The 10,702-nt window shown below is 33.6% G+C and overlaps 1 protein-coding gene across 1 annotated transcript; it reads left to right on the forward strand.

Annotated features, from left to right (window-relative positions):
- The first annotated feature begins 651 nt into the window (after positions 1 to 651).
- LOC125648644 (uncharacterized) lies at positions 652 to 8,361 on the forward strand. Its single transcript, XM_056147762.1, has 7 exons — positions 652 to 709; positions 5,113 to 5,346; positions 5,994 to 6,075; positions 7,001 to 7,140; positions 7,608 to 7,640; positions 7,977 to 8,033; positions 8,264 to 8,361. Exons 1-7 carry the CDS (start codon positions 652 to 654, stop codon positions 8,359 to 8,361), a joined length of 702 nt encoding a protein of 233 aa, XP_056003737.1.
- The last annotated feature ends 2,341 nt before the right edge of the window (positions 8,362 to 10,702 follow it).

Consider the following 10,702-nt stretch of genomic DNA (forward strand, 5'->3'; position numbering starts at 1 on the left):
TTAGGTATTGGACTGTAGGGACCCCCGTGGACTAACAGACATATTGCTTAAAATACCTCTCGAGAATATTGTACTTATATAGTAACTATAAGTGTTGAATGTAATGCCATATATTTCTGGAAATATGAAAAAAGCTACGACATATTCATGTTATTTGAAAATGTTTTGAAACCTAGGTCAATGTCCGTGTTTGCAAACTGCAAGTTGTCAAAATTGATGGAGGTCACTGATGAAACAATCACAGAATATGACAAGACCTTTGTTGTCAGACGACTACAGAGAGAGCTCCAGCATATCGGAATTGAACAGTACAACTGTGAGACATAGTTATCAGTTTTTTTTAATCTAACATTTTATTCCACAACCTTAATTTCTCTTCACAATGTTTTAATCAATATAAAATATACTTGTTTTCATCAATGGTGCTTTTTACTTTGTTTCGACATGCCAAATAGGCAGCAACACATCACATACAAGACAGAGCGGTTAGTACATCATTAGATTCACTATATAATGTAATTTATACAAAATGTCATGACTTTGAAAGGTTTACTCGTTTGTTAAATGAATCTTAATCAATCAAACACAGAACACGATTATAATATTTTCTTAATTTGTTTTCTTTTTTCTTTTTGTTTAGAAAATGCACCAATGAACGCTTCCCCGTATTTGGACGACAATAGAAGTCTCCCAGTTACTTATCTTGTCGGTAAGTACTTCAACATGTTATACCACAGCATAAGTGAGGTTTCCCGTCAACACCGCAATATCAGCTACTGACAGCATGAACAGGCGAAGATAACGAACTGTGTTGGGTGTCATAACTCTAAAACAAAATACAAATATAAGTATATGGTAAACACGGACCCTTGTACATACCAGAAACGCCCTACAAAAATGTTAAGTTAACACGTTATAATACAAATTCGATGTGAGGAAAAAACAGTGCAGTCAATGTGATACGTCATCACCAGCAGGCAAACAGTGTGAAACACGGCAGTAAAGCCAAGGTTACCCGGCATCACTTGAAGTCTCTATATGAAATACAAACAGTAAAGACAAGGCTATCCGTCTAGTTAAAATGTGAAGCACACGGACACTAAAGTTAAGGTTACATTGAATCAGTCAAAATGTGAAGCACACGGACACTAAAGTTAAGGTTACATTGAATCAGTCAATATATGAAACACACGGACACTAAAGTTAAGGTAACTGACGTATAATCATATCACTGTTCGTTATCTTCACCTTATATTAAAGGCGTACATTTGATGAATTTCACAAACAATAGCAATAGACCCAAACTGGATTAATGAGATATCACAGAGTAATGAGATATCACAGAGTAATGAGATATCACAGAGTAATGATATATCACAGAGTAATGAGATATCACAGAGTAATAAGATAGCACAGAGTAATAAAATATCACAGAGTAATAAGATATCAAAGAGTAATGAGATATCACAGTAATGAGATACCACAGAGTAATGAGATATCACACCACGGATTAAATAAAGATAAAACCATGTTGATAACACACATCAATAATACATCATAAAAACCAATAATTAAGTAACGGTATACTCACGCCTGCATTACGCATTCAGTACCTATTAAATCACACCATTGACAAGCATTGCATGCGAGTAAAATATGTATTTGTGAAACAAAGATGTCCAAAATGGCTGTAAAACAATTTATATACTAAATGATGGGCCCTCTTATAATGATTGTATATATGATATATAAAATGCATAGCACTTATGCAACCCAACGTGATGGCTTTGGTAAATATATTTCATCATGTCAAAATATAAGGACGTACGGTAAAAAAAGATATGTTATGAAAGGCATTGTCACGGGAAATATGCCTATGGGAAAAGGCATGCCCCACCCATGCGACCAAAGTCTTCTTTTTTGTTTAAAGTATATCACTTTCCAAGGTCAAACTCATAATGTTAAAATCCCCTACTTAAGGATATTAATTCCAGAACCTCCGAGCACAACTCCGCATAATGCTACAACTAAGCCTCACTGGTGCAAACATACCACGCATCTATAGCTGTACCTCATCAAGTCAAAGCATTTTGTCTTCATTTAATTTTTGAAATTGTAGGAGAGGAACTATATTTTTGGCAGAAGGATTGATTAATCAAAACGTTCTAAATCTGCATCATACTACAGTTCTTGTTTCATACGAAGTAATTCCTATTTATATGCCCAGATGCGTGTATTTCAGTTTATAATTGATGATGCAAATAGTTGAGATTTGGAAATAATTGAAATAGCAATTTAAATACTTTTTTTTTAATTTGATTGATATTTTTTTTTTTCAAAACAGAACCGTGATTAAGAAAAAAAAGGTTAATTAATTTACTTGGAACTAAATATTTTGGACAATGATTTAGAAATTTGATCCTAAATTTCAACTTATTTTAGTTCTATTTTAAATGCTAAGACATGACCTTGGAAATTTTTTGGAATTTTTAGGAACAGGCATCATTTCTAACACGTCCTTTTAAACTCTCAAATTTGATTTCATGAAATGTTGTCGCATATCAAGTGAGTAAAGGTCATTATTTATTTTCGTTACTCGCATTAAACGTTTTTAAATATATTTTGTTAGCTGACATGATTATGTATCTGTTTTATGCAATGACTGACTTGTGGTGTAGTGATATCAAAAGGCATATCAATTTCAATTGAATAAATCATGAATAAATTCTGAGTACAAAAAGTAAAGATTCGATCAAGTTTAAAACGTGCGCATACAAGCACACAAACAAACAGACAGACAGACAGGCAGGTAAGCAAACGAAGAGAAAAGAAATCAATGTCCCTGAATTTCCAAAGAAATGGCTATAAATTCACACTTAATCTACATAATAAATAACGTTAGACTTAAAATGACACAAACTAGTAAGTGTATTTACGGGCACTGTGACGGCACAATGTAAATTATTGTAAAAGAACGAGGACCTCACACAGTGAATAACAATTAAACCAAACGAATAACGTATATGTATTAATGGTGTATGTACAATGACATCACACAATTAGTAACAATAAAATCAGACAGTCACCACACAGATATCAATTATATGTTCACATTGACATCGCACATTGATATTAAACAGCAGGTAAATATGTGTATGTTCACATTGTTTGTTTGATATTCGTAGGATTGGTTAACTACGATATAATCAATAAGAAGCAAAACAGAAGGTTACGTTAATGAATGCATTGAATACTGAATAAGCATAAATTATCAATGGAATTATAAGGACATGTGAATAATTAAAATTTAATAGTAAAGTAATTTAACATAATGATATTTAGATTGGAAAACAAGTTTTATTATCTAATTCAATAATAATTTTAAGATGTAAATTATATGTATAAATTACAGTAACTCAACTCGTTTAAAAGTACTGTCAAGAGTGTAGAGTAACTGTCACTATTCGATGGACCACCTTGGAAGTAATGCTTTGTTTATTTGATATTCATAGGATTGGTTAACTATATATCGTTAACCGATTGGTGACTGTATTATCTGCCATAATACTATCCATCTCATTGCGATCCAGCCTCACCCTCCAACACCTCCCAAATGCACCAACATAGTGAAGTTGAAGTGTGTTGTAGTAACATACATATGCTCCGTATGGGACGTATGGACTGTCCCATGGTTTTGAAAATAAATAAATATACATGTGGTCGTATGTCATAAATCATAATGAAATAAAGAAGTAACTTATATTTTACAAAACTAAATAATGAGCAAAAAATTAATTATATTTTTTATTTATATAATAAATTAATAATAATTTTTATTTACTTTATTCAATAAATTAGAATTTAAAAAAATATGATAAGTAAATTAAAATTAAATAATTAAAATATTTTTTATTTATAATAAATTACAGAATGTAATAATTAGTAATCGCACGAGTCTCCGTCCTTCGTCCAAATAAATCAAGATACACCGAAATCAATATACCATAATTATTACATAATTAGTAATATTAGTAACAGGTAATAGTAATAGGAATGTAGGTATGTATATACATGTGAAATAACTAAAATATATACAGAAAAAAATTAGGGTAGGGTCGCCAAAGAAAATTTTGATAATAGAGTGCTACTAGTTATTAGTTATTAATTATAAATTTTGCCCTACAACAATTTTGAGATCGTCATTAGGCAAGAATTTTGAGGTCGTCATCAGGTGCTAAACCTCATACCCTGTACCATGTTTCTGTAGCTAGATCCAGCTTATTACACGACGTGGCTCCATAATTCTTATTCGATAGTATGTATTATGTGTATAAAACTGAAGATGCATAATGTAATAAGTGGTGAGTTAGTACTTATGTTAAAATTGTATGACAGATAAAATATTAACCATAAGAAGTGGTATACTTAATTACAAAACATATAGATTTCATTAATTAATGAAAATACAGAATAGATGCAAAATCACAAATCGCATACATCCAACAAGCTTACATATATTAAATATAATAGTATGTAGCAGGCCTGCATGCATACAAACTGCGACATTACATCTAAATGTTTGTCATAAAAAGAGAAGTTTACAAAATACATATGCATAATAACATACATGAATTTTATGTATATTTGCATATACATATACTTATAATATACCTGGATTTGATGTATAGCTGCATCTATACTTTAACATACATGTTTATATAAACTAAAACGATAAAAACGCAAAGTTTATATTTATAATATTAATATGCTACGATACTTATATATGTAAATGTTTACATACTGATAAACAATTAGTAACGATAAAATCAGACAGGCACCACACAGATACCAATTATATGTTCACATTGACATCGCACATTGATATTAAACAGCAGGTAAATATGTGTAAGTTCACATTGACATATCACATTGATATTAAACAGCAGGTAAATATGTGTATGTTCACATTGACATCGCACATTGATATTAAACAGCAGGTAAATATGTGATATGGAGGAAGAGAGAAACACCAATATCTTAGAAAATATTCATATAACGATATTCTTGGATGTTGTAAAGAATCCTAAGAATCGGTTTTGCTGTAAATTTCAGATTGTAAAATCCCTGAAGTTAGTTATCTTGGAACACAAAACGTGACAGAGCGAGGGTTTGAGTGCCAGACGTGGGACAAACAGTATCCACACAGACACAGCTACGGATCCTACCCCGGGGCTCGTGAGAATTATTGCAGAGATTTTGATTCTGACGAACCGTGGTGCTTGACAACGAACAGAAAAGTGGTCTGGGATCGGTGCATAGTGCCTTCGTGTGGGGTAAATGTGACAGGTATGTTATGTAGTATCATTCAGAAATATGATAAATTGTAATCAGGGTGTCATTTTGCTTCTACACCATAACGGCGGTAGTATTAACAATCGTATTTAGATTGTTCAAATCCTACCAGTTCTTACAATTAACTAATCGTACAATCAATACTTGTATTGTTATTAACAATAAAACAATTCACACTAGCCTTGTGATGAGGGCTTTTGTATTTCAATTAGGAAATCAAGGTCAAATTGTCGAGTCGATCTAAACCTAACAATCTGATGTAGGTGATGGTTGCTCTTTGATAAGCATGTCACACTAATACTGACTATCTCTGTTCTTTTAGATATGACCTTAAACAGGTTCAATGGAAATAAAATCACTGTTACGACGTACATAGGTCAAATTTTACAGCATTTTACAGCAACTTGGATGTGTTGATGATTCAATATAGTGCAAAAACTCTCAATTAGGACATTAAACAAAATACATTTAGAGGGAAACGTAAATACGAACCAGAAATACATACTTTAAGACATTAACAATGCACAGACACTGCTTTCAATCAATTTTCAAATGAAAATATTTTTTTTTTGAAAATTCCGAGCATTAAATTTGCATCAGATGAAAACGCATAAGATACACTGATTTTGTTTTGTTTGCAGCGAATTCTTCCTCATGTGCGTCTATCGATGAATTGGATATATCTGAACTGAAGAACGAAAGAAGTTGTGGATCCTACTGCAAGTAAGACAAACGTTATGAGGATAGACGCACGATGTGGTTAACTATATTACGGAAACTATTTGAAGTAGGCTATTAATATTTATAAACTGAATTAACATGAGCATCGACAACAAATTCATAGGAAACAGAAGTAGATACAGAAACAATGTGATTCGTGAAAAACATCTTATTATGGGGACTCATTATCAATTGGGAATTAATTTCTGATATTTGATATATCCCTATGAGCTCGAAATAAAGGACACCACATAGTCGTCCACTTCTGCTTCATACTTAGATATTTTATTGAAAGTAGACATTAACGGCAAACTGACATCTCAACTGTATGACAAACGAGATGATTTCAGCTTATCCATCGTCAACTTCCCACATTTATGTAGCAATATTCCATTATCACATGCATATGGTGTTTATATATCTCAACTGATTCGATATGCAAGAGCTTGTTCTGGGTATAGTCAGTTTTTAAATCGAGGTAAGCTACTGACAAAGAAGTTGATGGTACAGGGATTTCAACAGTCTCGATTGAAGTCAGCATTTCGCAAATTCTATGGTCGTTATAACGATCTAGTTCGTCAATACAACCTCGCATTGGGTCAAATGCTGTCTGACGTGTTTCATACCGATTGTTAAGCCGTTCTTGGCACACTGATTTGACTGCGGATAACTCCGTTTACCTGATCAGGATATGGGTCTCACGGCGGGTGTGACCGGTCAACAGGGGATGCTTACTCCTCCTAGGCACCTGGTCCCACCTCTGATGTGTCCAGGGGTCCGTGTTTGCCCAACTATCTATTTTGTATTGCTTGTAGGAGTTATGAGATTGATCACTGTTCGTTATCTTCACCTTTCATCTCTGTATCTTTCACAAACAACTTTTACCGTTGGCATCAAATTTTCTGTATTAAAACCTTTACGATTTCAGCTGGATTAGAACAACTATAAATGACGCAATAACAAAAAGAAATCTGCAAAATGGACGTACATGTGGAATTCGGGACAAGAAGAAAATAGTTCGTAAACACGAGCAGCTTCTTCAAAGGGGCACCTATACACCATGGATGTGTATGTAAATTTACGTTTGTGTAATAATCTAGATTAATATTAAGACATGCATGATTGTAAGGTACCTTAGCTTGTATGTTTCCAATATAAATGTATTCCTGTAGTCAATGTATCCCTTTCCATGTGTACAGGGGCTTCCCACTATGACATCAGTATTTATATCACGTTGATTTTAACATGTGTTGGTTTCTTTCACGTAAGTATTTCACTATGTATTGACAGTAGAAAGTACATTTAAGATTCGGTTCTTGACTCCCCTGATCCGTATTATTAGACCTTGATTGTCGACAAACCATTTTTATTTTTTTTGCTCGCGGGGGTGAATTCTCACATAAATTGAATGCACTTCCGCTTGAAATCGCTACCATTATTATTTTGTAACTGTCACTATTATATCTGACATAATGTGGCATAAAAAGGAAGGTCGATTGGGTTATATTGTATATACTTTATTGAATTATTTGCAGGCTCCATCTCAATATTTGACGGCAATAAAGATGGTAAGTTTTACCAAATAATCATGGTCTTTAAAACATTTCAAAGCCCGAATTTATTTTTTCAGTTTAAGCAATTCATATGTTGCAGTGCACTAATGTTCCCATTGATGACACCATTTTGCAGTAAATGTAAAACATGCGTCTTTCAATATTTTACTTGATGTGTTATTCTGTCACAAATACATACTTTTCTTTTATATATAGATCAATGTCATATGGTGTAAACTTTTTAAAAAAGAACAATTTCAGTTGACACAGTTGAATGTAATTTCATGAAACTTGAGTTAGCATAGAGACAGGCGCTTACTGCTCACAGTTGATTTTTTCTTGACATTTCAGATTGCATTACCCCAGAACATCAAGAACCGGGCGTTCAATGGAACAAGGAAATACTCAGTAAATCACTAAATCTAATAAATCTTCAATTTTAATACATCTTTAAAAGTTGTATAGATACTTTGTTACAGGGACTCTGAGCTCACCTTACAATATTTACAGTCAGTTTGAATACGAAAAAATGAATATAACGAACAGTGGTCAACTTAAGAAAATAAATGAAGGGTAGACACGTACACGCCGGAGATAAAGCCTGGTGTCTAAATGGGAGATGAATTACCCTGTCACAGGTTGTACCCGCCTTAAACTATACATCTTGTTCAGATTAAAGGCAGAATGTGTAGAAATGAATTCAGTATACAGAGATTACCGAACAATTCACATATAACAAATATCATTTGACAACCTTCAGTGTGTACTTGTGTTTACTAATTAAACCATAGTGCGACTATGAAACGCTGAATTTAAACAAAACTATTGAAACATCAAGTAACAAGTTAACTTCATTGTTAGTAGCTTACCTCAATTTAGAAACTGATCATACGCACAACATGCTCTCATTTTCGGATCAATTAAAGGACATGCACACCATATGCAGGTGAAACGGGATATTGATACACAGCTATGAGACGTGGATGGTGAAAACACAACTGTAGTAATGTAAAACTAATACAGTACAATATGAGTGAGATAATGTCGAGAGGGACATTAAACATTATTCAATCAATGAATCAATCAAATTCCACATTAGTAATGCTACTTGAAATCCAACATAGGATTTTACACAGACATACTCCATATTCAAATACATTGAATATCCCAGAAAATTGAAAAAAAAAATATGAGTTATCGTACTTATGCTGGATTCCTAGACTTTGCGAAAAAATATTTTAGAAACCGGTTGTTAGATCTAGCAAGACTGCCGCCAATTTTCGATGGGTTTTTTCCCTGCCTCATGGATATATTCACTGCTATGTAGGGATAACTTGAAATGTACCGTCTCAACATCTGCGGAAAGAGTATAAATCAAATTTCAGGGTAACATTCACCGAACTTTGAATTTTGAATCATACAACTGTTCCCAACTATTGCTAATACAACCTATCATTGGGTGAAATGCTGCATCACGTCTTTAATGCCGATTGTTAGGCCGTTTATGGCACACTGATTTTTACTATGGATAACTCCTTTTACTTGATCAAGACATAAGACTCACGGCGGATGTGGTCGGGAGACAGGGGATGCTGACTCCTCTTGGGAACCTGATCCCACCACTGGTATACCCAATGGTCCGTCTTTATCCAACTACTCTTTGCATTGCTTATAGAAGTCATGTGATTGATCACTGTTGGCTATCTTCATCGTTCACAGTAACAAAATGTATGACTATTCAATATTTCACATTATCACTGTTCACGATAAGGTTAAATTTTTGACATCAAAAACAGCTGTATTTGCAATGAAAATAGAACAAAAAATATGTAGATCTTGTCAACATTGCTTTGCTAAACCCAGCTTTCGTTCTACTCAGAGGTACATTGAATTCAATATGGAACATATATATTGAACATATGTTTAAGTTTCCAAACGACAATGTGTACATACTCTTTGGTTATTTAATGAGGGCTCTTTCTTACCTGAAATATCTTCGAATTATCACAAGAAAGAAATGATTCAACAGTTTCTCTAAGAGCAGGATAAGGCTATTGTTGTGGCCTTCAATTTAAAAGTTAGATATAGCGGCGAAGTTTTAGCTATCAATATGTCCATTTCCATCCATACCTCTATTCGAAGTATTGTATGTTTTACATTACGACCCCTGGGTCGAGGCCTCTGCTGGTGGACTGTTTATCCCCAAGGGTCTCTACAGCGCAGTAGCTAAGTACTTCGTTACTAGCTTGGAAATACGGATGCATATTTAATTACTGGGTTAAAAATTAGAAATTAATTTCTAATTTAAGGATTATCTCGCTTATACATAGCTTTATCTTTGGACGATTTTGGCTCCAGGTTTCGGCACTCTAGTTTTCCTTTTAGCTTGTTACTTCGAATTTCCAAAAAGGTCGGCTTGAGCATCACTGAAGAAACATCATTTGTCGAAATGCACATCTGGTGAATCAACATCGGTACCGTATGTTTTACATTATGATCCCTTCATCAAAGTCTCAAAATAGATATAGGGGCGAAGTTTTAGCTATTGATATGTCCATTTCCATCTAAACATTTATTCCAAATATTGTATGTTTTACATTACGACCCCTAGGTCGAGGCCTCTGCTGGTGGACTGTTGATCCCCAAGGGTTTATTTCATCTGATGATTAAATGGATATCATATTTAATAAAAAGTGTGAACTGTTGGTCCTAAAGGGTATCTACAGCCCTGCAGCTAAATACTTAGTTAATAACTTGAAAATACGGATGTATATTTAATTCCTAGGATAAGATTTAGAAATTAATTTCAAAATTAAGGCTTATAGGAGTTATGAGATTGATCACTGTTCATTATCTTCACCTTGCATTTATGGCTCATGACGCGTTTAGGTGGTCAACAGGGGATGCATGTTCCTCCCAGCCACATGCATTCACCGCTTTTGTGTTCAGGGATTCGTGTTTACACAACTTTGTATTCCTTTTGAGAGTTACGGGATTCATCACTGTTTATTATCTTCACCTTTTCATTAGTCAGAAAAGGATGCACATGTAACGGTATATCTATTTTTCAGTTGTGG

Source organism: Ostrea edulis, chromosome 8 (genome assembly GCF_947568905.1).
Source record: "Ostrea edulis chromosome 8, xbOstEdul1.1, whole genome shotgun sequence".
NCBI lineage: Eukaryota > Metazoa > Mollusca > Bivalvia > Ostreida > Ostreidae > Ostrea > Ostrea edulis.

Excerpts from the sequence above, each read along its gene's own strand:
- LOC125648644 (XM_056147762.1), top strand. The coding sequence starts at position 652 with ATGAACGCTTCCCCGTATTTGGACGACAATAGAAGTCTCCCAGTTACT. Across the intron at positions 5,347-5,993 it reads GTGTGGGGTAAATGTGACAG|CGAATTCTTCCTCATGTGCG; the intron begins GTATGTTATGTA and ends TTTTGTTTGCAG. Across the intron at positions 8,034-8,263 it reads ATGGAACAAGGAAATACTCA|GTTGTACCCGCCTTAAACTA; the intron begins GTAAATCACTAA and ends ACCCTGTCACAG.